The 26979-nt window shown below is 42.9% G+C and overlaps 1 protein-coding gene across 1 annotated transcript; it reads left to right on the top strand.

The window, feature by feature from the left end:
- Positions 1–364: 364 nt before the first annotated feature.
- LOC106612801 (carbonic anhydrase 4) lies at positions 365–16556 on the top strand. The gene is made up of 8 exons (XM_014214317.3): positions 365–533; positions 11858–11902; positions 11997–12161; positions 14664–14809; positions 15374–15466; positions 15582–15648; positions 16002–16165; positions 16362–16556. Exons 1-8 carry the CDS (start codon positions 479–481, stop codon positions 16539–16541), a joined length of 915 nt encoding a protein of 304 aa, XP_014069792.1. The 5' UTR covers positions 365–478; the 3' UTR covers positions 16542–16556.
- The last annotated feature ends 10423 nt before the right edge of the window (positions 16557–26979 follow it).

Genomic DNA, 26979 nt, shown 5'->3' with positions numbered 1-26979 from the left:
TCATTAGACTGTAGTTAGCTATAATAGGCCTTAGGGCAGTAAAACGTCCTGTGATGCAAACCTTGTGACAGAATGCAGATGAAAGTCAATAATTAATTTTTTGGCCCGTAGGCTACATATGACATGTTACTTCTAAAGAGTAGCTTAGTGGTGATGAATCAATCCTTTAGTAAATTGGTGAAATATCATAGCTAGTTGTATTCATCACAGTTGAAATAGTTACTATTTACTCATCATGTGAGAGTACACCAAAGTCATAAAATGATATGCCAACTCTCTGATCAGAGTAGTGCTGAGAAAATAGCCTACAAGGAGATCTCACTAATATTTAATATTAACAGGTATGGATACAACCTAGTGGGAGGGGTTGCCTTTTCTAGAGGACCTTGCCACCTAACAGTTATTTACCAGATGCTCTGCGTGTGGCATCATTTAGAAAATAACTGATTGAGTTTGACCCAAGCAAACATAAATCACAATGCATTTACTTATTTCATTTTTCTTCGCCATCTTTGTGAAGATTCAAGGGGCAGGTGAGTTTTGTTATTGTTTGATTTATTCAATCTTAGTACCTAAAAGGGGTTGAAACTTGATGTATTTGTTGTATTTGTGTGTACTGGCATTGGGTATACAATGTTGGGGAAGCTTCAGTGAAAATGTAGTCAGCTAAACCTTAAGTTATTTCTAACTGAAATGAATTAAACTACAGCAAAGCTATGCTTGAGTGGAAAATAACTAGTTAAATATCCCACAAACCAAACGCTTGATACTTTGCAGCTTCACAATAAATACCATAGAAATGCATGAATAAACTTGTTATGTTCCCCAATACGAAAAACATCATAGCTCAGAAATAGGGAACTAACAAATAAGCCACGGCAACCAGAACAAAACAGGTGGGGTTTTAGGAGGGATTCTCAAAGACACTCAAGGGGGTGTCCACTAAAAATTGACTAGCAACAATAATCTGGGTCCTAAAAGAAACCCACCATAAGTGCCCACTAAATCCCGCCCACACCCCCCCCAAAAAAACAACACACCAACTTATAGTATTTGTGACGATCGTCTTAAGGAGAAGACCAAGGTGCAGCGTGATAAGTGTTCATATTTCTATTTTATTTAACTCAGAAACTAAATAAAAATAATAAACAACGAAAAATGAACGTCACGTTCTGCAGGCTTACTGAGCTGTACAAAAACAAGATCCCACACTAAAGGAGGGAAAAAGGGCTGCCTAAGTATGATTCCCAATCAGAGACAACGATAGACAGCTGCCTCTGATTAGGAACCATACTCGGACAATCAACAAACAGGACAACATAGAAATATAACACAGACTGCCCACCGCACACCCTGACCTAACAAAATAGAAAAATAAACCGTCTTTCTCAGGTCAGGGCGTGACAGTACCCCCCCCCCCCCTAAAGGTGCGGACGCCCGGCCGCAAACCTGAACCTATAGGGGAGGGTCCGGGTGGGCATCTACCCATGGTGGCGGCTCCAGTTCGGGGCGTAGCCCCCGCTCTGCCCGCTGATCCCTCTGCTTTTGTGCCACCGGACCGTGGGTCATCGTCGGAGGAACCGGACCGTAGATCATCGCTGGAGGCTCTGTGCTGCGGGCCACGGCTGGAGACTCTGGGCTGCGGGCCGCCGCTGGAGACTCCGGGCTGCGGGCCCTCTCAGGAGGTTCCGGACTGCGGGCCCTCTCAGGAGGTTCCGGACTGCGGGCCCTCTCAGGAGGTTCCGGACTGCGGGCCCTCTCAGGAGGTTCCGGACTGCGGGCCCTCTCAGGAGGTTCCGGACTGCGGGCCCTCTCAGGAGGTTCCGGACTGCGGGCCCTCTCAGGAGGTTCCGGACTGCGGGCCCTCTCAGGAGGTTCCGGACTGGGGGCCCTCTCAGGAGGTTCCGGACTGGGGACCATCGCTGCAGGCTCCTTGCCATGGGGCACCACTGGAGGCTTTGTGCCATGGATCATCACTGGAGGCTTCGTGCCATGGATCATCCCTACAGGCTTCTTGCCATGGATTATCACTGGAGGCTCCGGGCCATGGATCATCACTGGAGGCTCCGGGCCATGGATCATCCCTGGAGGCTCCGGGCCATGGATCATCACTGGAGGCGTCGTGCCATGGATCATCACTGGAGGCGTCGGACCATGAATCATCACTGGAGGCTTCGGACCATGAATCATCACTGGAGGCTTCTTACGTGGAGCCGGAACAGGTCTCACCGGACTGGGGAGATGCACTGAAGACTGGGTGTGCAGAGCAGGCACAGGGTATACTGGGCCGTGGAGGCGCACTGGAGGTCTGGAGCTTAGGGCCGGCACAATCCTTCCTGGCTGAATGCCAACTCTAGCACGGCCACTGCGGGGAGCTTGCACAGAGCGCACCGGGCTGTGGCTGCGCACTGGAGACACCGTGCGCATTACCACATAACCTGGTGCCTGACCAGTCCTACTCTCCCCACGGTAAGCACAGGGAGTTGGCTCAGGTCTCCACCCTGACTCTGCCAATCTCCCCGTGTGCCCCCCAATTTTTTGGGGGGGGGGGGCTGCCTCTCGTGCTTGCCTCGTGGTTGGTATAGTGCCTCGTAATATTGCCGCTCCTCTTTCGCGGCCTCAATCTCCTCCCTCGGACGGCGATACTCCCCTGCCTGACTCCAGGGTCCTTTCCCGTCCAGAATCTCCTCCCATGTCCACTGGTCCATACCACGCTGCTTGGTCTTATTGTAGTGGGATCTTCTGTGACGATCGTCGTAAGGAGAAGACCAAGGTGCAGCGTGGTAAGTGTTCATATTTCTATTTTATTTAACTCAGAACACTAAATCAAAATAATAAACAACGAAAAGCGAACATCACGTTCTGCAGGCTTACTGAGCTGTACAAAAACAAGATCCCACACTAAAGGAGGGAAAAAGGGCTGCCTAAGTATGATTCCCAATCAGAGACAACGATAGACAGCTGCCTCTGATTAGGAACCATACTTGGCCAATCAACGAAAAGGACAACATAGAAATATAACACAGACTGCCCACCCCACACCCTGACCTAACAAAATAGAGAAATAAACCGTCTCTCTCAGGTCAGGGCGGGACAGTATTGAGCTAAAAGCAAGTGGAGCAAACCAGCACAGGTGAAACTAACGACTGACTAACGAGGTGACAGGTGCAACACATCCTGACCAACGAGGATGTTTCCAATCAGAGCAAGCCACACCCAAACAGAACCAACCTTGAAATCAAAAACTACATTGTGCAAAACCCCAAAGCCTATAACACCTTTCCAGGTAAGACAGCAAATATATCCCATATTTTTACCAACAGAAAACAACTTCCATTTTAAAATCAACTTAAATGTATCGCTTTCGCCAATAAAAACATGGTGATAACTGGCGGTCTCTCATACAAGACAAAACAGATCTCTTCTTTTTTATACATTTTGATAAATATACATTTTTCTATAACTTTTTTTCATTTATTTATTTTTATATAGCTACCTAAAAATCTGACATTTTGAAGAACAGGTACATTTTGATGTTTGTACGTTTCTGTAACTCTCATCCCCTTTTGACGAGCCCAACCGAAACAAAACCCGTCTCCATTACGCCAAAATGTGCAGCCAAAACAAAATGTGTGCCAGAGCTACACACTGGCTAAACACAAAACACTAAACTTATTGACTGCCCACCCTTGAAAGACAATCAGCAACCAAGTTGTCCTTATCACAGACATGTCTGATTTCAGGGGGAAACTCCTGAAATATGAGACTCTAGCAAAGGAGTCGATGATTCGTGGAGCGCGTCTTTCGCAGGAAAATAAGAAGGTTATGATCGGTATAGACCACAAGAGGGGTAGAGACCAATACATAAACGTCAATGTGCTGAAGAGCCAGTGCCAAAGTTAGTGTCTCCTTCTCGATTGTCAAGTAGTGTTTCTGATATGAGGCCCATTTCTTTGAAAAGTACCCCACAGGGTGCTCGATATTGTTGTACTCTTTCTGTGGAAGCACCGCACCTGCTCCTACGTCGCTGGCATTGGCGTTCAAAGCAAATAGACAATGGAAATCCAGAGCAGCTAGCACTGGTGCAGAGACCAAAAGAGTCTTTGTCTTCTTAAAAAAGTTTCCTGACAGTCTGGGCTCCAATGGAAAACGACGTTCGGATTCGTCAAAACTGTTATTGGAGCAACATGCTGGGCAAAGTTCTTGCAAAATGCCCGGTAGTAGCCAGCCATTCCCAAGAATCTGCGCACTGGAAGGTTATTGAGGGCCTCCACTTTTGCCAAGACCGGTTGGCCCTTCCCTTGCCCGACCACCTTCACAAGATACTTCTCTGATGCTTGGGCGATTTCACTCTGACAGGTTCACTGTCAAGTTGGCAGGGGAAAAATTGTTTCTAACAGACTCAATTTTCTGAAGGTGTTCTGGCCAGGTGACATTAAATACAACCACATCGTCAAAATAGGCCTCTGCATTTTCCAGACCACGTAGCACTATGTGCATGAGCCTTTGAAACATGGCTCTGGCATTTCTCAAACCGAATGGAAGATGAAGGTAGGACAATTAACCATCTGGAGTGACAAAAGCAGACAGCTCTTTGGTATGCTCAGAGGGACCTGCCAATATCCCTTCAACAGGTCGAACTAACGTACTTGGCAGTGCTAACACGGCCTACACAATTGTCGACCCGGGGCAAAGGTTACGAGTCTGAATTAGTAATGGCATTGAGTTTGCAAAAAATCTGAACAAAACCACAGAGAGCCATCTGCCTTAGTTACTAATTTACAGGGTGAACTCCACGGACTGTTGCCGTGTTGTGCAATGCCGTGCTCAAGCATGAACTCCACTTCACTGCGGATTTTTTCTATCTTTTCAGGAATCACTCGATAGACATGTTGTTTGATTGGCAGAGTCCCCAACATCAATATAATGCTCTAGTGCATTTATCTGAGTTGGCACATCTGAAATTAAACCCTGATATTCTAAAAAGCAGTGCAACAATATATCAAGGTTTTCCAGAATGTCTAACTTACTCAACCGACCGGGCTTGTTGGGCTTTCCTTGAGCTCTCGAAGAAGGCTATGGACAAGTGACGCCAGTGGCAACAGGTAGAGGATCAAAACCGGTTCCCACCGACTTCTCTGCCGATTGCAGCGGGAGAAATACAGTTTCAGTATTTTGACATGACACATGCTCTTACTGCGCTCTGGTGTGGTGATGCGGTAACCCAGATTAGCAACTTTTTCATCGATGGTGTAAGGTCCTGAAAAGTGAACTTGTAATGGTGACCCCAGAATGGGCAACAAAACCAGGACTTGGTCACCCACACCGAACGTGTGGTTTTGGGTCTTTTGATCATACCAAACTTTCATTTTGGTTTGTGGAACAAAATTCTCACTGGCAAACTCACAGGCGCGGTGCAATCTGTATTGAAGGTTTTTTTTGTGTTTGTCCTGCAACAACCTCTCTCTCAGCAAGCTCAAATGACCTCTGAGATGATGTACAAACACGAGCTCATTCGGACTGAAACCTAGAGATTCCTGAACAATCTCTTGACCTGCAAATAGCACATGAACGTCCCCTTCATCCCAGTCTTTCTTGAACTCAAAGCAGTCAACTCTCCACATAGATTTCAAAGTCTCTCAAATCTCTCAAGAGCACCTTGAGACTCTGGGTGGTAGGTACTAGAAGGACAATGGGTAACACCCAACTGCTGTAGCACTTGCTGGACCTTTGACATGAAATTTGAACCTTGGTCTGATTGCACTACCTACGAAAGTCCAAACATTAAATTATTTCACAAGGGTCTTAACCATACTAGGAGTTGTGATTTTCCTCATTGGAATGGCCTCAGGGAAACAAGTGGTAGCACACATGATAGTTAAGAGGAACTGGTTACCACTCTTTCCTTTGGGCAAAGGACCAACATAGTCCACTGCTGAAAGGTTAGTCAAAAGCAGGAATAGGCTGCAAAGGTGCAACCGGTACAGCTTGGTTCGGTTTACCTGTCCGCTGGCAAATGTTACAGGATTTACAGTAAGCCACAACATCCTGTTTCAGACCGGGACAGAAGAAGTTACCCAAGATATGGCCATGCATCTTATTGACCCGCCATACTACCATCATCAGCCAACCTCAGTATCTCTTGTCAAAGTGTAATTGGAGTGACAATTTTGAGACACTGGGCCAATCGTCTTACCCAGAAGTGGTGCAAGAACGCCCTTTCCTCATCAGAACATCTCTGTCAAAGTAACCCACACAAACTTCATCAAAGTCCTCCTCTGGACATATCAACTTAATAAAAATAGAGGCGAGGAAAACATCTTTACTCTGTTCAGCATTGAGCTGCTTACTAGACATTGATGTCAATTGTAGGGACCCTCTCTTCTGTCAGAGGTGATACAAACTTGCTCACCTTTGGGGTTTTTAAAGGAGAGGTCAACTCAGGAGGTTTACTGAAATCAGGACCACACAAACGTCTTAGACAGATCGAACATGGTGGAATCACTGACATCCTCCTCAATACTAGATTGGCTTTCGGCTATCTTCTTAGACATAACACGTGTAACGGCATATGCTGGGAACACTCTAGGGTACTTTTCCGATAACCCGCATGGTTCCTCCACTCTGGGTTCCCTACAAATGACAGGATTTGACACAACGTTCCTGCCAGCCAAATTGTTGCCCAAAATGAATGAGACCCTTTTCACCAGTAGGCTAGGCCTCACTCCTACAACAAAATAACCAGAAACAAGTTGCAGAAGTGTCAGACAAAGGCAAAACACCCTAACATATGAAGGACTGGGCTGCCCCACTGTTTCGCAGTATTTTCACAGGCTGCTTAACAGCATCACCACTCTTCAGAGACACTAACCCATCTGAAACAAAGGGTTCATACACATCTGATCCAAAATCTTGTTTAGGGGATACACTAGTCCCAACCAGAGTCTTAATGGTCTGGAGTGCTCCCACAATAAGAAACTGTTTTTTTCTCTCTCATTTTTCTGTTCCAACTTAGGACACTGAAAGGCAATGTGTCATTTCTCACAGCAGTAATGACAAACTGAAGGATACAAAGAATCAGTTTTCTGACGATCCTTATCTTTGGGCCCCGGGGAAAAAAACTGAAACCTCAGACTACTGGGTGCTTTGTTTGTGAAGGTAGTTTTATGTGTCAACACAAACTCATATGCAAGGACTGCAGCTTTCTCAAGAGTGAGATCCTTGTGCTCATAAATGCAGGTAGCAACCCTTTCGTGAAGGCAATTCTTGAACTGTTCGAGTAGTATGTGTCTTTAAATCCTCAAGGTCTTTGACCTCTTGTGAACCACATCACCGATCAAAAATACATGCTTGTTCCCTTGCGAAGTCAACATGACTTTGTAATTGTGTCTTTCACAATTTACAGAACTGTTGTCTATATGCCTCTGGAACCAACTCATAAGCCCTAAGGATAGCTGCTTTAACAGTGTCATAATCTGAACTCTGATCAAGAGATAAAGCAGCATACAGATTCTGAGCTTTTCTCACAAGAACACTTCGGAGGAGCAGTGACCAGATACTGTGCGGCCACGTTAGGGATGTGGCAATCTTCTCAAACAGAGTAAAATATACAGTACCAGTCAAAAGTTTGGACACACCTACTCATTCAAGGGGTTTTCTTTATTTGTACTATTTTCTACATTGTAGAAAAATAGTGAACACATCAAAACCATGAAATAACACATATGGAATCATGTAGTAAGCAAAAAAGTGTTGGCATTCTCTCAACCAGCTTCACCTGGAATAATTTTCCAATAGTCTTGAAGGAGTTCCCACATATGCTGAGCACTTGTTGGCTGCTTTTCCTTCACTCTGTGGTCCCACTAATCCCAAACCATCTCAATTGGGTTGAGGTCGGGTGATTGTGGAGGCCAGGTCATCTGATGCAGCACTCCATCACTCTCCTTCTTGGACAAATAGCCCTTACACAGTCTGGAGGTGTGTTGGGTCATTGTCTTGTTGAAAAACAAATGATAGTCCCACTAAGCACAGACCAGATGGGATGGCATATCGCTGCAGAATGCTGTGGTAGCCATGCTGGTTAAGTGTGCCTTGAATTCAAAATAAATCACTGACTGTGTTATCAGCAAAGCACCCCCATACTATCACACCTCCTCCTCCATGCTTCAAGGTTGAAACCACACATGCAGAGAATCTGTTCAACTACTCTGCATCTCACAACGACACGGCGGTTGGAACCATAAATCTCAAATTTGGACTCTTCTGAACAAAGGACAGATTTCCACTGTTTTAATGTCCACTGCTTTTGTTTATTGGCCAAAGCAAGTCTCTTCTTCTTATTGGTGTCCTCTAGTGGTGTTTTTTTGCAGCAATTCGACCATGAAGGACTGATGCACACATAAAGGCATAAATCAAGCGACACGTCAACAAACCTTTTCCCTCTTCAATGCATTTTCATGACAAATTGGACAAAATTATTGTATATTGCCATGCATAATGTCAGAATTGCCTCATCAAATCAAGCATTTTTGCCAAGCTGGATAACCAGAGCTAGTGCAGACCAGATTTAGCCAGTTGCTAGCTATGCCCTGGACTAGAGCTAGTTAGTGCAGACCAGAGCTAGACCAGAGCTAACGCAGACCAGGGATAGCTAGCTAGCTACTAGCTATGCCATGGACCAGAGCTGTACCAGAGCAAGTACGGACCAGAGCTGGCTAGCTAGCTACTAGCTACGCCCTGGACCAGAGCTGAACCAGAGCTAGCAACTAGGAACGCCCTGGACAATAGCTAGTTGGTGTGGGCTAGACAAATGCTAGTGTGGACCAGATCTAACTAGCTACTAGCTACACTCTGGACCAAAGCTAGTTAGTGCGGATCAGAGCTAGACCACAGCTAGTGCAGACCAGAGCTAGCTAGCTACTATCAACACCCTGGAACAGAGCTAGTTAGAGCACACCAAAGCTAGACCGAGCTAGTGCGGACCAGAGATTGCTAGCCACGTCCAGGATCAGAGCTGAAATAGAGCTAGTGCGGTGGTCAGTAGTTGTGGTCAGTAGTTGTGTGGTTGTGGTCTGTAGTTGTGCTCAGTAGTTGTGTGGTTGTGGTCTGTAGTTGTGGTAAGTAGTTGTTGGGGTCAGTAGTTGTGTGGTTGTTGTCAATATTTCTGGTCAGTGCTTGTGTGGTTGTGTTGCAGGCTTTTGGGCCCTACAGTATGCACATTGTCAGTAGTTGTGGTTGTTGTTGTTGTAGTAGTGTGAAACATATAAGAGTATCAAAACTTTTTACAAGCAACCTGTGGACAGGTCAGCCTGCACTTTTTAAAGTTGTTTTGGACTTGGTAACTTTTACAGTTTTGGCCCTACAGGTGGCAGCGGAAGGCAAACAATAATAATAAGAAGAAAAAGTAGAAGGATACTACAGTAAGCAGTGCTTAATTTGAGCCGGTACCTCTCGCAGCCTGATTTATGAATTGTTTCACTGTTCGCACTGTAAACATTCTAATAAAAGCAGAGAGCGTTAAATCAAGTTGTCTCCTTGTTCTTTCTCCCGCCCCCAGAAAGACCATCATGTAAAAGCGCAATCATCCTTCTGTGTAATCATCCTATCCTTCCACACTGATTCCAGACCTATCTTATTTGTACATAGAAGTTATGGGGCGGGCCGGTGGGGTAAGTAACTGATCTTGACACAGGTCTTGGTAGTGGTGGTTAGCTAGTGAAGAGGTCCCTACGTACATTACTATAGCTTAGGCTACATCACGTAGCCTAAGCTGGTCATCTTCCAACTGAATTTGAATCGTGGGAAAGCCAAATAAAAAATGGATAAGAAAAGGCAATTGAGTTTGATGACATTTTTTAAGTAAAGAAATTCAGAGAAAATGGTGAATCGAACCCAGAACAAGCCAGAGAACTGTCAGTGCTGGAGGAGAGGAGTGAGGGGCAAACTGTTCCTGATAGCGATGCCTTAGCTAGCAGCGTTGCTATTAATCCCACCAGTTCAGCATCATCACCGGCACATCCACTAGCTAGATGCCGTACTAGCGAGTCAGACTCAGCTGGAGAGGGAGACAGGGAGCTGGGGGCGAGGGGGGCAGTGCATCCACCAATGTGCTCGAAGTGCTTGGAGCAGGTGCAATTTGCAGTTTAAGAACAAGAAAATGTATAACCCCTGATTTATAACACATAATTCAAAGTTGGGCTGTAGAACATGCAAAAAGGTATGGAACTTGGGTCTAGAAACGACTGGAGGGATTACACTAGCAAAAGAGTGGGTAGAATGTGCATTAAGTTAACATCCCATGTCTCAGATGCATTTGGTGGCAGCAAGCCTTGTAGACATTGTTAAAGAGGACACCTAGGTTATAGTTAACACTCAAAATGAAAAAAAGTGCAGGCCAGGGGAAGCTCGGGCGGGTTGCTGGAAATCAGGCTGAAGCGAGAAGTGTGGGGATAGGGTAAGCAGGTCCAGAGGGGAATCCAAGGGAGCATAGAGTGGGGAATCCAGGACAGAGTAGCAGGACTGACGAGAAGTCGGACTGGAGAAAGGGACCAGAGTCAAAGTGGGCAGAACTGTAGCGGAGAGGAAAACAGCATCAGGCAAGGGAAAACAGGAACAAACGGCTAGAAACATAGACTGACTGGGCAGAGATTACAATCTGGCAGTGTGGAAGTGGCAGGACTGAGAATTTGTAGAGGTCTTGATTATGGAACAGGTTGCAGCTGGTGGGGATCTGCTCTGACTCCAGCACACCTGTCTCCACCCACACAATCACACACACACAAAGAGAGGGAGAGGGAGAGAGCACTGGGGGAGTGGCGGCAGGTCAAGGATACACCGGATGAGCACTAGAGGGTGTGGCAGGAGCAGATTTAAATGGAGCACCCTTGCCCGGAAATTCGTCACTCGTGCTGTAATCGTATGTTTTGTGTCCCCCACAACTACATACACGGGGGACACGCCTGACGCTACAACCCAGCAGGCCTGTCGTAGAGCAAGAGACAGTCCAGCAAGCAGCAACGACAACCAAATCTGCCATTGATGACCAAACCAGCCATCGACTAATGAACCCTGTTCGGGTAGAGCTGAACGAACGAACCCTGCTCGGAAAGAGCCAGACAAACAAACATTGGCCACTGCTCCATGAGTGAATCAACTGTTGTGTTAGTTTGCGCCGGTGCTCATAGCCCTAAGTCCTAGCCCTTTGTACGTTTCTAATCGGACCGTAGTGATACTGTGTATTGTCACTGTTGTAAAAGCTGGATTTATAATCAAGAACTTTTGATTGTACTTTGGCCTGCCTCTGTGGTTGTTTGCCTTGGGGTAATGGTCTCTGTCAAAAGCCACTAAAATTGTGTTCCTTTACAACAGTCTTTATCTGATTGACAACGGGGACCATAACATAACAAATACACCATGACAGCGCAACACAAGGGGTGGAACAGTGGCAATGGTACCCTCAGGACAAACAGAATAATATTAGTCTGAGGAGAGATTCAATAGCATTAATACAACAAAAATTCAAACACTCCTTTTAAACACTCCTCTTATGTCATTTATTTTGAATTTAGGTAGTGAAATACTCAAACAGCATTTATTTATGCCATTGGATGATTCATGATGTCCCAACATGATATCATAGGAAAACGTCATCCTGTCACGTTTTTTCAAAAAGGAATACTTCACAATATATGACATTGTCAATACATTGCATTCAATGGGAAAAGGTGTGTCCCATTGACATTTTTGTTAATAGATTGCATTTAATGGGTAAAAATGTGCGTCACATGCTTGACATTTTTGTCAGTACATTGCATTCAATGGGAAAAAATGGTTAATGTCCAAAAACTCCCTTCTCCAGATTGGTGCTACCAGTCCCAGGTTACATGTGGTGGCAACTGCATAGGTAAACCATATACATTCAGTACATATGCTAAAATACCCATTGGAATCAAAGTTCTTAAACATAACCAATGTTCTGTCTCGTTACTCATGTGAAGGACCTGATGGTTGGACAACGGTTGCTGGGGCATGTGGCGGAAAAGCCCAGTCCCCCATTAACATTGTGACAAGAAGAACTCTACCAGATGGACGCCTTACACCATTCACATTCACTGGGTACCAAGAGGCCTTCCACAGTTTCATCACAAACAATGGTCGCACTGGTGAGTTTCTATGTAAATCGGCCTCCCGAGTGGCGTAGCGGTCTAAGGCACTGCAGTGCTTGAGGTATCACTACAGATCTGGGTTCGATCCTGGGCTGTGTCGCAGCCGGCCGCAACTGGGAGACCCATGAGGCGACGCACAATTGGCCCAGCGTCGTTAGGGGAGGCTTTGGCCGGCCGGGATGTCCTTGTCCCATCGCGCTCGAGCGACTCCTGTGGCGGGCCAGGAGCATGCACGCTGACACGGTTGCCAGTTGGACTGTGTTTCCACTGACACTGGCCAGGCACTGGTGTGCCTGGCTTCCGGGTTAATCGAGCAGTGTGTCAAGAAGCATGGCTCTCGACCTTCGCATCTCCCGAGTCTGTATGGGAGTTGCAGCGATGGGACAAGACTGTAACTACCAATTGGATACTACAAAATTGGGGAGAAAAATGGGTGAAAAAAACAATATTAATAATAATGTCTATATAAATCAGTGGTTCCCAAACAAGGGATCGCCTAATATGAAAATGCGGTCGCAGGAGAATTGACCAAATCCTGAAGAAAAATAAATATTATAATATCTTTGTATCTCAAAAGCTTTGTAATGTGGTTAACCTTAAATATCTACATGAGAATTATTCAAATATTAAAGACAAAATTCAACCAGAGAGCTATTGCACACTATTGCAGAGACTTCGGTATTACCGGCCGCAATTGATATGGTGTAAAAAACTGTGTGGACAGGCAGAAGCACATGAACTCATATCAATACCTTTGTCAGATAACACTGTTTAACAAAGAATTTATGCTATTGCTGGCAATCAACAGGAAACTCTGACTGAACGACTCAAACTCCCCAGCTTATGCTCTCCAAATGGATGTTAGCTGTCAGGGCCGAGATGCCCATGTATTGAATTTTGTTTGCTATACATATCCCGGGATGCTATTCACGAGGACATATCTCCCGAGCATGAAACGGCACAGGGGATGTTCAGTGTGCTATGTGGCTATATTCTTGAAAAACAGATTCCATGGGATCGAATGGTGGGCTTTTGCACAGATGGGACACCATCTATGGCAGGACAAAGGGAAGGCCTCTGCACTCTAGTTATGAATGTGTCTCCCTCTGCCATATGGACACATTGTATGATACACCGAGAGCAACTGGCGGCAAAAAAGTTGGGCACAGAACTCTGAGATATACTGCAGCAGGTAACTTCGATTGTAATCTGCATCAAACCACATCCATTGCGCGCATGCCTGTTCACAACACAATGTGGACATATAGGATCAGAGCAAGACAATGTTTTATTTCACACGAGGCTTGGTGGTTACCAAGGGGGAGTGTTGGAAAGATTTCTTTTATTGAGATAGGAACTGTTGTCATTCACAATGGAGGTAAAACAAACAGACTTGGTTGACTTTCTGTTTAATGAAAAGAAAATGTGTCTCCTTGCCTATGTAACAGACATAGTTGGGATACTGAACACACACAAGCATGCAGGGGAAATGCAAAAACATTCTACAGATGAGTGAGTGACTGACTCAGTGGATTCAGAGGAAATAATTATTATTGTAGAGAGTCAAAAGCGAACCATGCCCCCTTCCCTTGGCTGTGCATGTTTCTAACAGACAACAGCATCAGTAAGTGTCCCACATGAGTGATGACTGCTCACCTCCAACGCTTGGAAGAGCACCTTGGGACCTACTTCCCAATCCATTTGACTGTATGATCCTGTCTCTGTTGACATGTCGGTAACTGAAATTGAACAGCTGATCGAGATGTCATGTGACCGATTGCTGCAGACAACACACTCACGGGTCACTACGAAGGAATACCCTGTCGCCTCCCTCTGAGCATTAAAACTCATGGTACCCTTTGCCAGCTCATATGTGTGAAGCTGGATTTATTGCTCTCGTCTGCATTAAAACCAAATATCGATCCAGGTTGGATGTGACAGCAGAGATGAGGTGTGTACTGTCAACCACGCCCCCTGCACGACATGCATCAAGCCACACCCATCTCATTAGTGGTGGTGAGATAAGCAACATTATGTCAGACTAATTTGCAATTGACTGTCATAGCCCCACGTTAAAAGTATGGGATGGTAAGTTGAGAAGACAATCAAATACTGTTACAATGTTTTTCAATTGACTGCCATAGCCCCAAATAAAAAGTAAACATTGACTGTTATTTACATAATTTTTTTCACATGGTTAGGGTGGAGAGAATTTTCAGATTTCAAAATGGGGTCGTGGGCCCCTGATATAGATGCTGCATTTACATTTACAGTACAGAACCCCCTGCATATGTTACAGTATTATCAGCATGGTGTATTGTAGTTGTATTGAACACGAATAGCAAGGCTTATTCAGTCAATGCCTTGATATTTCACAGATCTGATCTAAGCTCAAAGCTCCATAACATTAGCTTAACAGTACAATGGTACAGTACATGCAACGTTTATGGACTCCAGATATTTCCTTTTACATGGACTAAAGCTTTCATCTCTCTGCAGTTCAGGTGGACCTGCCTGCCACAGCAAAAGTACAGGGTGGAGATCTGGCTGTGCCGTACAAGGCAGTACAGCTCCACCTGCACTTGGGCAAAGATGGAGGCCCTGGATCAGAACACACCATCGATGGAGAACGATATCCCATGGAGGTTTGATGACCAAAAGAAAGGAAACATTCCCATAATACACCATAATGTATTTTCAAACTCCTGATATTTATTTATGATTATCACATAGTTTTAGGTCTTTTAGATACAGTTCAATCGAGTACAGGCTTAACTGAATGGACAACAGAGACAGAATGCAATATTGAATTTTGAATAGTTTGGGGTATGGCCTTGTCTCGGAGGAATGTTCCCCATAGCCAGATGCTGATGACAGCAGCTGTCATCGAACCCCGCACGCGGCCTTAAGGTTATTATTATTCCACACATGGCTAATAGAAAAGAAAAGAAGAAGCAAGACGTTATGCTGATGATGATAAGTTTGTGTTCATTCGCACTATGCCTGTAGAATAGGAAACAAAGTGAATTGTGTACTACTTACTTGATGAATTTAAATGAGCATTCAGATCAGCCATTCTGATTTAACTTTTGTAAACTACGTTAAGTGTACAGTAATTATACATCAATCACATTAACGTACACTTTTGCAAATTCACATTTATTGCAATCTTTGACATATTTGTCAGTGATATCTCTTGACGTCCTCAGCTGCATATAGTAAACATAAAAGAGGAGTACAACTCTTTGGATGAAGCTCTGAAAGACCTTGCAGGGGTTGGAGTTCTAGGATTCTTTTATGAGGTATTATTTCAGCTTAATCTTATAAAATGTTCTACAACATGAAAAAATGGGGTTCATATGACATTTGATAGATGATACTCTCTGATAATCCTGATAATATCTCTTATATTTTCAGCAATCAGGAAGCTCCAACAAAAAATACGACTCCATCATAAATGCTCTGAACACAAGCAATATACCCAGTAAGTCAGCTTATAGACAACAACTATTGTTATGTATCTTTAATAGCATGGATCCAGGTACTAAATGATGCATGTTCCGGATCATACAGGGATAGGCCTATGTGATAGTGTGCTGACAGTTTAGATACAAAGTAATAAAACCCTTGTTTTTTAACCACAGTGTCTTCGATAAAGCTATTAGCAATCACTAGTAGTATGAACAGTAGCCTATTTTGTAGACCAGTTACAGCTCTCATCATAAACTGTATTGGGCAACACTTTACCTTAAATTATTACTGTGTAGTTCCATAGGGGCATCTTAAGATAGTTTTACCCTGTATTTGTTCCATTGTCTTTATTGTGTCCACCTCTAGACTCCAACACTACCCTGAGTGATGTGTCCCTGGACATGTTCATCCCCTCTCAGAGTAATATGACCAGCTACTTCCGCTACCAGGGCTCTCTCACCACACCTCCCTGTAAAGAAGCTGTAGTTTGGACCGTGTTCAGAAATACCATTCCTCTCAGCAGGCAACAGGTGTATACAGCTTGACATTACACCTCACCTTACCTAGGTCACTTTTATACCTGACATTATACCTATACCTGCTGTCAGTGAATGTATAGTAAATGCATTGCAAAATAAAGTCCATAAAGTTATTTGTATGTCTTTATTGAGTTGTATTTTTTTACTGTATGTCTAACATGTTTTTTCTTATCTTTGTGTCATACAGCTTGCTGCATTTTCTCGGCTTCAGTTTGCTGATGGAAAGCCTATGGTGGGAACCTATCGCCCAGTCCAGCCGTTGAATGGTCGCCTGGTGTATCGCTCTGGAAGTCAAGTTATCTTAGTCAGCACTCTGCTACTCATCACCTCTGTGATATCAGCCATTGTACTCCCACTGCCCAAATAAATACTAGCATCTTTGGATATGTGTATCAGTGAATTAGAGAGTGCCCAATATTATCATAATCTCAAATGCAACACTCTAAAAAATGCTGGGTTAAAAACAACTCAATTTGGGTTTTTTGGTTACCCAGCACTGGGTAAATATTGGACAGAACACAAGCTGGTTTATTTTGACCCAGCCAGTGGGGTTGCGTGAATAACCCAACATGTTGGGTGGTTGGGATTACCCAAACATGGTTTTATTTAACCTTCAGTTTGGTATTTTTTTACTTTCGTGCTGGGTTGACCTATCAGCTGGGTCTTTTTGAATGTAATCCTTAGGTTATTTTCAGGAGGCGTGGCCTATTAGGGGAATGGCTTTCAGATAGATCTTATTGGACACCCGTGAGAGTAAATGTCATTCTTGTTCATCATGTTAAGTTTACATACTGCACATTTAATCTTAATGTTTTGTATTTTACACATTCTTCTAGAATATTAATTTATTATTTATTAGATATAATAAGGTGGTATCCATCCCAAAATTGGGATTTGCAGAGGCTTTTAAGGAACTCATACACTTCTGTAAGCCTCAATGAAGCTACGCAAATGTGAATGTTCAACCTTAACATGTGATAACTACACAACAGAACAGATGAACAGGAAAGATATTTACTCTCACGGGTGTCTAAAAATAACTATCTGAAAGCCACTCTCTTACTAAACTATGCCTTCAGTCTCAATTACCCAGAACTAATAACCCAGCATCAACAACCCAAACAACACAGAATATGTTTGTGTATGACGGCAATGCAGTTGTTTTCAATAAAGTTCACTTCACTTTCCAAATTATAGTTGTTATAGTTTATTCAACAATTAAGGAGACAGCATTAATGATGCACATAGAGATTTCATTTTATCTTATTTTATGTATTCAAATAATACTTGAGGGCATTACATATTGTTATATAATAATTATAGTTGTTACCCTCTTATTAAACCTCCTAATCCTTAAAAAAATTGTTTAATTCACATCAACTTCCCATTGCTGTTATTGAACAATCTGTGTCATTATTTGACCTGTGCTTTTCCACAGAACCAACAACACAACTGGTGAGAATCAGTATCAAACGCTGGAACTCTGATCTATATTGTCCGGAAACAAAGCACATCCATGTCATTTTTATATTAGGTGTACCCAATCAGTTATAGCTGTAAACATATCGTTTTTACTTCACTTTATTCACACTAACTAAGCACAGGGCAGCACAAAGGCTATATGTGATTTAATCTTCTATGTAATTTCTTCTACAATCCAGCAAGTGTCAGTAATGGGGAACAGCACACACTCCGTTCCTTTCTTCATCCTTTTTGACCAACTTCACACTGCACAAAGCAGGGAAAATTTGGTCATATAACCACGTGTTTTGACTGAAAATATCATTTCCACTCTGTGGACTTTATACTTCCCATATCCAGGTCAGGTTACTCAGGATACCCCACGCCTAACAATTTCATACTTGTCTAATCATAATTCAATCAATCCCTTGTCAACAACCTGTGGATAATAGCCACTCATTTCATTTAGGTACAGGTAGGCTACACTATCCATTTCACCTTAAGTAGTCCCATGTTACACAGAAATAGCACCTCAGTGCGTTGAGCCACGGGAATAATCTCCTAGCTGCAAAGTCATGTTTGGCTATTGCTATAGGACTCCTCCAAGGAGGCTAAAGCCACACACAACGCCCTGAACCAGAGCTACTCAAGGACCATAACTTTACCATGTGTCTGTAATATCTATGCTATTACATGGTAGTTACATAGGCAAGTAAAGTGTAATTACAGTGTAGGGAGGTTGGAAAACTAGTAAAGATGCCCATTGAAATCATTCAATGTGAGAGAACTGGTAGGTCTTCAACTGTCTTCAACCAAACAAAGAAAAGGTAGAGTGTAGGTTTGGAACATAGTAGGTTCGTGTTGTCAACGTTTCACAAAAATATATTGCACAGTTGCACACACAGTTTCCACCCATCACCCACTTCCTCCTCTCTCACTTGACTTGACTCTGAGGTTTAGGTTGTCTTGACAACATAGTGCATATCTCACTTAAACGTCATCTCACGTGTTTCAGTTGTGCCTATTGCATATAGCACTTCTTCTGTTGCTGTAAACTGGGTAGAGGTATGGGTTCCTGTCTGTTAGCAAAGTGCATTAGAAGACAAGAGAACAAGCAACAATGTAACCTATCCTATCAAATCTTTTAATGCAATGAAAAGCTGATATCTGCACAAAACAGGTTGTGAATCAATTAGTTATAGCATGTCTGAGAAATCCTCATAAGACTGTTCTTTTACCTATACTTCACTCCTTTAATAGTGGATATATTCTATTATAAGCCTAAAACATTGATCTCTCCTCTAGACTATAGTCAACATGGACACCACGTAAGTACATTAAATCAATTTGAAAAGGGATCAATAAAATATGTGTCAATTTCACGATATTTAAGTAGCTCATTTTTAATAGTTGATGTTATCGTCTGTTTGCATGTCCTTAAAAGGGGGGACCACTGTCTCTGCCTGTATCCCAAATGGTACCCTATTCCCTATATAGTGACCTACTTTTGGCCAGAGCATGGTATCTGTTCAAAAGTATTGCACTATAAAGGGAAAAGGGTGACATTTGGGAGACATTCTCTGTCAGTAGTGAAGATGTCTGTCTATGTGGGCAGTATGGGCGTAGATTGGTTGGTGTATCTCAGAGACAGAAGGAGGTATCGCTGTAGAGAGACTGTTGAACCTCTTCCTGTGGTTTATACCACGTGACTAAGAGGCTTAATAAGAACACGACTGTTAGTTGACACTCTGTTTCTGCTGGGATAGAGGAGAGAAAGCTGGTAAGACCCTGTGATATACTGATTGATGTAGCTTAATAGATTCATTGAATATCATTTTGTATAAAACAGAGGATAGTTTTACTGTATGGTGGCAGTAAAGACAATGTATTACAAAAATATTGTAACATTTTACTGGTTCTACTGGTTGAGATGATTTTAGTACACTTTTATGAATTATTAGATCATTTTGTTACACATCCGCATTGTATTACAAAAAACATTACAGCTTTTGTGACGATTTAGTTAGTTCGTACCTTGAATTTGCTCTGCTGATTGGACTGAGGAGGGGTTCTGAGCAGCACCAAACATGAAGCTGCCACAGCAACAAGAAGATACTGATGTACAGTGCAGTCATCCATAAAGTAGAGAGTACTACTAAACTCCTCTGCACAGTGTAGTGTTTCCTACTTTATGGATGAGTGTACTGTTGGCTACGGAGGAAAACACTACAGGGACTCCAGTGACATCAATGAAAGATTCTGAAAAGCTTGGAGACCATGGTCTATGTTTAAGTTGTATTTCATTTTTGTACTAGAAATGCAGTCCTCCGAATAAATCTTCCCGTTACGTATTCAATCATGTTTCTCAAATAAAAGTAGATTTGATTGCAATATTGTACTTATGAAAATAAATAAATAGTGTTTCTTCATGGTTTGCTTTCCATGGTTTATGGTTATTTAACAATTGTAGATTTTTGTATAACAATCTCAGTGCAGTTGATAGTAAAAGTAGTTGTACAGTTACACTTGTTTCAGTGTTCAGCATCCGGTTGTGATGAAGATCCTGCCCTGTATAATTCTAAACCCGCTAACATGAGGTACATAGGAGCAAGGGAATGAAACAGATGTTCAGAAAATGAACAGTTTAATAGTACTGCTAAATTCTGCATACTGTAGATATCTTCATTCGATAACCATGATTTCATTATTTTGGCCAATCTTACTGCACCTTAAAATGTCCAACAAAAGGTTTGTAGTTCATAGGATTTTTTTGGACAGAGCTAAATCTGTCTACTGCGTTACTGTGCATGATGACCTGCAAACGGCAACAACAAAAAAACGATCCCATGATCATTACAAATTATGGAGGAGATTTCTGTGGTCACAAGTATTTATGCAGAAGAAAAAATATGACAAAATCTGAATATTTGACACAGTAAAACATAATATCCCTTCAGATATACTTGAAAAAGTTTCATTTTTTCATTGTATCTAATTCCGATTCTTGGCATAATCTCACGTATCCGATGTTCCTTGTTAATCCTATTCCCATGGTAGTGGTTCCAGGTAGTTGGATGGCACCAGACCTCTCAGCCCATGAAGGTCCCCCTGGATGGAGATTAGACATTGGCAAAGCAGTCGTCATTTAGATATACAACCAATGGCAAACAAGGTTTAATTTCTCCAAAGACTACTTAACCATGTTACTAGTCACGGCACCAGACAGACCACCAGACTCCCCGTGGTAGAAACCATCATCATCTTCATCTCCAAACACCTGGCAGAGACAGAGATAGGAGTCAGCCATTTTGTTTCACTGAGATTTGTTTGGTAATGATACAGCTCTACTGTGCATGTGTAAAAGAAAGGAACATGAGTGGAAAGTTATCAGTTCAACATCAACCAGTTGCAAAAGATGACAGGAAATGAGGAAACCACAGCTTTTGCACATCAAGTAGGCCTACGCATTAACAGAGAACAAACAGGAAACACCAGCATCTAGGACTGATAAAAAAGAAAATCCAATATACTATATAACTGATTAGAATCTGCCTACCTCATATTAAACCAGCCGTGTTCAAACTTGGTTTGATCATATCTACCCCTTTAAAATGGGAGGTAACGCTTTAGGTACTCAATCATCAAGTTTGCAGACGACACTACAGTGGTAGGCTTGATTACCAACAACGACGAGACGGCCTACAGGGAGGAGGTGAGGGCCCTCAGAGTGTGGTGTCAGGAAAATAACCTCACACTCAATGTCAACAAAACTAAGTAGATGATCGTGGACTTCAGGAAACAGCAGAGGGAGCAGCCCCCTATCCACATCGACGGGACAGTAGTGGAGAAGGTGGAACGTTTTAAGTTCCTCGGCGTAGACATCACGGACAAACTGAAATGGTCCACCCACACAGACAGCGTGGTGAAGAAGGCGCAGCAGCGCCTCTTCAAACTCCGGAGGCTGAAGAAATTCAGATTGTCACCAAAAACACTCACAAACTTTTACAGATGCACAATCGAGAGCATCCTGTCGGGCTGTATCACTGCCTGGTACGGCAACTGCTCTGCCCACAGCCGTAAGGCTCTCCAGAGGGTTGTGAGGTCTGCACAACGCATCACCGGGGGCAAACTACCTGCCCTCCAGGACACCTACAGCACCCAATGTCACAGGAAGGCCAAAAAGATCATCAAGGACATCAACCACCCGAGCCACTGCCTGTTCACCCCTCTATCATCCAGAAGGCGAGGTCAGTACAGGTGCATCAAAGCAGGGACCGAGAGACTGAAAAACAGCTTCTATCTCAAGGCCATCAGACTGTTAAACAGCCATCACTAACATTGAGTGGCTGCAGCCAACATACTGACTCATCTCTAGCCACTTTAATAATGAAAAATTGTTGTAAGTCGCTCTGGATAAGAGCGTCTGCTAAATGACTTAAATGTAAATGTAAATGTAAATGTAATAAATGTATCACTAGCCACTTTAAACAATGCCACTTTATATAATGTTTACATACCCTACATTACTCATCTCATATGTATATACTGTACTCTATACCATCTACTGCATCTTGCCTATGCCGTTCGGCCATCGCTCATTCATATATTTTTATGTACATATTCTTATTAATTCCTTTACACTTGTGTGTATAAGGTAGTTGTTGTGAAATTGTTAGGTTAGATTACTTGTTAGATATTACTCCATGGTCGGAACTAGAAGCACAAGCATTTCGCTACACTCGCATTAACATCTGCTAACCATGTGTATGTAACAAATAAAATTTGATTTGATTTGATTTAGAAATAAATACATTCTATTAGGATTTTCGTGGTAGCCTATTGGTTTTCGTGGTTGTAAATGGAACTGTACATATTGGAAATGTGTTAAAGGTAGGCTAGAATTGCTTAACTGGTTACGTTGGTGGAATTTAATCCACAGAAGTATATTGTGTCATATCACGTGTTGCTATACTCATGAGCAGTATGGTTTTCCATGTTTGAAGTGGGCCTATATGCCTATTTGTTGGGCAAGACAGCTGGTCATGGCTGTATCTCACTGCAATAGGCTGTAGGCTATGTTTTGGTTATTTGGATCTCCATTTGCCTTTTGTTTACTGCATTTGTTTACTGTTAGTGTAACTAGCCTAAATATAGATTGTTTCATATTGATCTGACATTTTGTTTACTAGGCCTACTTGGTACTGCTGTTTTGTTCTGTTTGCATTCATTAATTTACATTCACAGTGATGTTGGTATTCTACACTCTAAAAATAAAAGTTTCCTGGAGTATCCTTTAGTGGTTCTTCAAATTGAAACTGTGGGGGAACCCCTATAAGTTATTTGAAGAACCCATTAAAAGGTTTCTTCAAAGAACCCCTTTTAAAGGATCCTCGAGAACGTTTCGAATAACCTTTTGGGGTACATTTTTGAACTACCCCCCCTCCCCTGTTATTATTATTAATAATACTGACAATACACACAATATCACAATATTTTAGTTCTGTGTTTATGATTTTAGTGGCAAAGCAGAAGAAAAAAAAATCTAATATGAGGCAAACCCAGCAGAAACCCAAACCCAGCGGGTATATCCTCTGGCATGTTGATGTTAATGTGTTGATGTTCTCTGTATCCATAGCCAGAATGATTTAGCAGAGAATGGTGATCGAACAGGTTTCCTGTTATATTCATCAGAGGTGTAGTAATTATACAGATGATTAAGAAAACATCCAGAACAGTATTCATACCTTGTTTTCTGTGGTAAATGTGAATGAAAAAATCTATTTTGATAATGGTTTTCATACACATACCTTGTCCATAATGTAGAGGTCTATGGGATTTTCATTAAAGAGGTAAGGGAGGAGGATGGTAAATGTGATCTGCATAACATACCAAAACCAATTGACATACCTTTGTATGCCTCCTTGTCTGTATACCTGCAGACACAGACACAAAAGGGAACAGTTCAGTCATCTGCACCCAATACAGCTAGCCTTCAACATATTCTTATAGCCTACAGTACATATTCTTAACTCTTTGTTGATTGATTTCTATTGAATTGTGTCTATTTTCTGTTTTAGAAAGATTTGCATAAATATGTTAAGATTGATATTTCTTTATGATGATACTATCTATTTAGTTCATGGTGTTACGCGGAGCAGGTGAACCCAAGAGCAGACAGACGAGGAGATTGGGATAAGGTATTTATTGAAAAGCAGGGGAAAGATGGGCTGCAGGCCAGAGGAAGCTTGGGTGGGTTGCAGGAAGCTAGGTTCTGAGGCGAGGCTGGAGCGAGGGGAGTTGGGGCTGGGTAAGCAGGTCCGGAGCGGAATCCAAGGAAGCAGTGGAGTGGGGGTTCTGGGAAAGGTGGCAGGATTGACGAGATGTGGGACTGGAGACAGGGACCAGAGTCAGAGCGGACAGAACTGTAGTGGAGAGAAAATAGTGTCAGGCATGGGAAAACAGGCACAACTTGAAAACAGGATCTATGCATGAGCCAATGACTAAAACACAGACTGACTGATCAGAGGCTACGATCTGGCAGCGTGGAAGTGGCAGGGCTAAGTATTTGTAGATGTCTTGATTATGGAACAGGTTGCAGCCAGTTGGGGATCTGCTCTGACTCCAGCACACCTGTCTCCACTCACACAATCACTGGGGAGTGGCGGCAGGTCAAGGAGACACAAGATGAGCAGTAGGGGGCGTGGCAGGAGCAGATGTAACACATGGGGCTCCCAAGTGGGCTCCGAGTCGAGCAGCGGTCTAAGACACTGCATCTCAGTACAAGATGCGTCACTACAGCCCCTGGTTTGATTCCAGGCTGTATCATCATCCGGGTGTCACAGGGGTCGTTGAATGGAGACCAAGACGCAGCGTGTATAGTGCTCGTTCTGTTTCTTCTGTTTCTTTAATGAATACACTTAAACAAAATAACAAAATGACCAACAGTCCCGTCAGGTGCTCTGGACTAAACGGAAACAACCACCCACAAAACCCCATGAAAAACAGGCTGCCTAAGTATGGCTTCCAATCAGAGACAACGATAGACAGCTGCCTCTGATTGGAAACCATACCTGGCCACAACATAGAAAATGACAACATAGAATGAATCTCTAGACAACCCACATAGAAAACAGAATAGACAAAACACCCCCCTGTCACGCCCTGACCAATCTACTAGGGAAAAATGACCTCATACCAGGGTCAGGACGTGACACCGGGGTAGGCCGTCTTTTAACTAACTTGCCTAGTTAAATAAAGGTTAAGTAAAAAAATGTAACCATACAAGAGACAAACCTTATCTTAAATTGAGGAGATCTTTATTTCATTTTTCAGTTAAGTGCCTGCACCTGCTGTCCTTTCATATTCAAATCCAAATGTTTCAGTTGGGCAGTTAGGTTCCTGAAAGAACCCCCATCAACTAAGGAGGTTCCTCGATGAACCCCACCTCCTATGGGGTTCCTGGAAGAACCTTTTGGGGGGCATTGTCAGTGCCAAGAACCCTAAGGTTCTTCAAAGAACTTTGAGGATCTTAGAAGAACCGTTGTTGAACCCCTAATATTTACAGTGTAAGCCAAACTGCTTTTCAGTATTTGTTTGCGTGCATAAATAACTAGACTACTACTTTTAGCATTTGCATTATTTTGTTAAAACAGCTGTGTGTACGGGTGCATTCACATAGGCTGTTTGTAATAGGTGAATTACCCTATCTTGTAGCCTATATTCATTACCAAAACGGCCCCATGTCGCAAGGATTTGTACATAATTCCTGGAAGCTGAAAATGTCCCAGTTCTTCCATGGCTTGCATACTCACCAGACATGTCACCCATTGAGCATGTTTGGGATGCTCTGGTTTGACGTGTACGACAGCGTGTTCCAGTTCCTACAAAATCCAGAAACTTTTCACTGCCATTGAAGAGGAGTGGGACAACATTCCACAGGCCACAACCAACTGCCTGATCAACTCTATGCGAAGGAGAGGCATGAAGCAAATGGTGGTCACACCAGATACTGACTGGTTTTCTGATCCATGCTCCTACCTTTTTTTAAGGTATCTGTAACCAACAGATGCATATCTGTATTCCCAGTCATGTGAAATCCATGGATTAGGGCCTAATGAATTCCATTCAATTGACTGATATCCTTACATGAACTGTGACTCACTAAATCATTTAAATTGTTTCATGTTGCATTTATGTTTTTGTTGTTTGTATGTGATTTAGAATTTTAGGATCACTTTAAGTATAAAAAAATATATATACAAAAATTATCTGATGAAACATTGAATTTGGCTTTACTGCTATTAGCCCTTAGAAGGGAAAGAAAAGGGAAAGGGGATACCTTGGAGGGGTCATAGACACAGCCAATGCAAAAAACCCCAGATATTTCTATCTTAAACAGACATATTTTTATGGGGATTATTTTATTATGCTAATTCTGCAGAATGCATGTTCACCATTCTCCCCAATACAACAATACATGCAGGACTGCTTTCCAGCTAATATTGAGACTTGTGTGACTGACAAACATATACTACCTGCACCTACAGTACTCTGAAACTATGTCAATATGCCACTTAGGTTGAATTTTCACTTAGTCATGCATTAATGTCAATGGGAAGTTAGGATTCACCCCTAAGTGATTCGCAAATGTAATGAGTTAGCACAGGCCGTGATGATTCGTCCATCCTTTGCACTGAGTCATGATGTAATACCATGCTGTACCAGCAGAGGGGGTTCTGAATGACTCATTGGATTGGTGCTGCTGGACTAAATGTACAGAAAGCAGGAGGTCCCTTCTCCATCACTCCATCTCCCTGCATAAACTTGATTTTAATGCACTGACATTGTGTGTGATATAGTGCACTACTTGGTGTCCAAAACGGAGCACTATATAGGGAATAGGGTCCCATTTGGGACTTCCAATACCCATTGAATATTAATAAGGATATCTGACCTTTCAGAAATGTTTGGCAAGACTTCCGTTGCAAGGATAGTATCTGATTTTCTCAGAGGAAACAGGCAGCACAATCAAGTTGTGGCACTAGCATATGATAAATAGTTGTATTAAGCTTATCTTGCCAGGAGAGGTCAGCCTTTGCATTGGTAACTGTGATTGGTTAGTTCAGTGACAGGTGTCAGGTAGAGGTAAGGTTGAGCTGGGGTGTGGACATGAAGTTAAGGTTAGGTTTAGAGTCACTAAGGATACCTATTGGACTCAATTTCCCACACAGCCATTGCTTGCCTAGTGGGAATGAAACAGGAAATCTGATTCGCTCTCATCCCACATATGCAGGACCTCTGGATTCCCATGTAAGGACTGTTTCATCAGCAGCAAGACACCCACC

The sequence above is a fragment of the Salmo salar genome, chromosome 09 (assembly GCF_965601325.2).
Source record: "Salmo salar chromosome 09, fSalSal1, whole genome shotgun sequence".
Lineage (NCBI taxonomy): Eukaryota > Metazoa > Chordata > Actinopteri > Salmoniformes > Salmonidae > Salmo > Salmo salar.
The sequence above is the reverse complement of the archived record's forward strand: the minus strand, read 5'-3'. Positions and strand labels throughout refer to the sequence as shown.

What these genes read in the sequence shown, in the direction of transcription:
- LOC106612801 (XM_014214317.3), top strand. Translation starts at nt 479, where the DNA reads ATGCATTTACTTATTTCATTTTTCTTCGCCATCTTTGTGAAGATTCAA. An exon ending in CACAAACAATGGTCGCACTG is followed by an intron (nt 12,162 to 14,663) that starts GTGAGTTTCTAT and finishes ATCTCTCTGCAG; the next exon opens with TTCAGGTGGACCTGCCTGCC. An exon ending in GAACACAAGCAATATACCCA is followed by an intron (nt 15,649 to 16,001) that starts GTAAGTCAGCTT and finishes GTCCACCTCTAG; the next exon opens with ACTCCAACACTACCCTGAGT.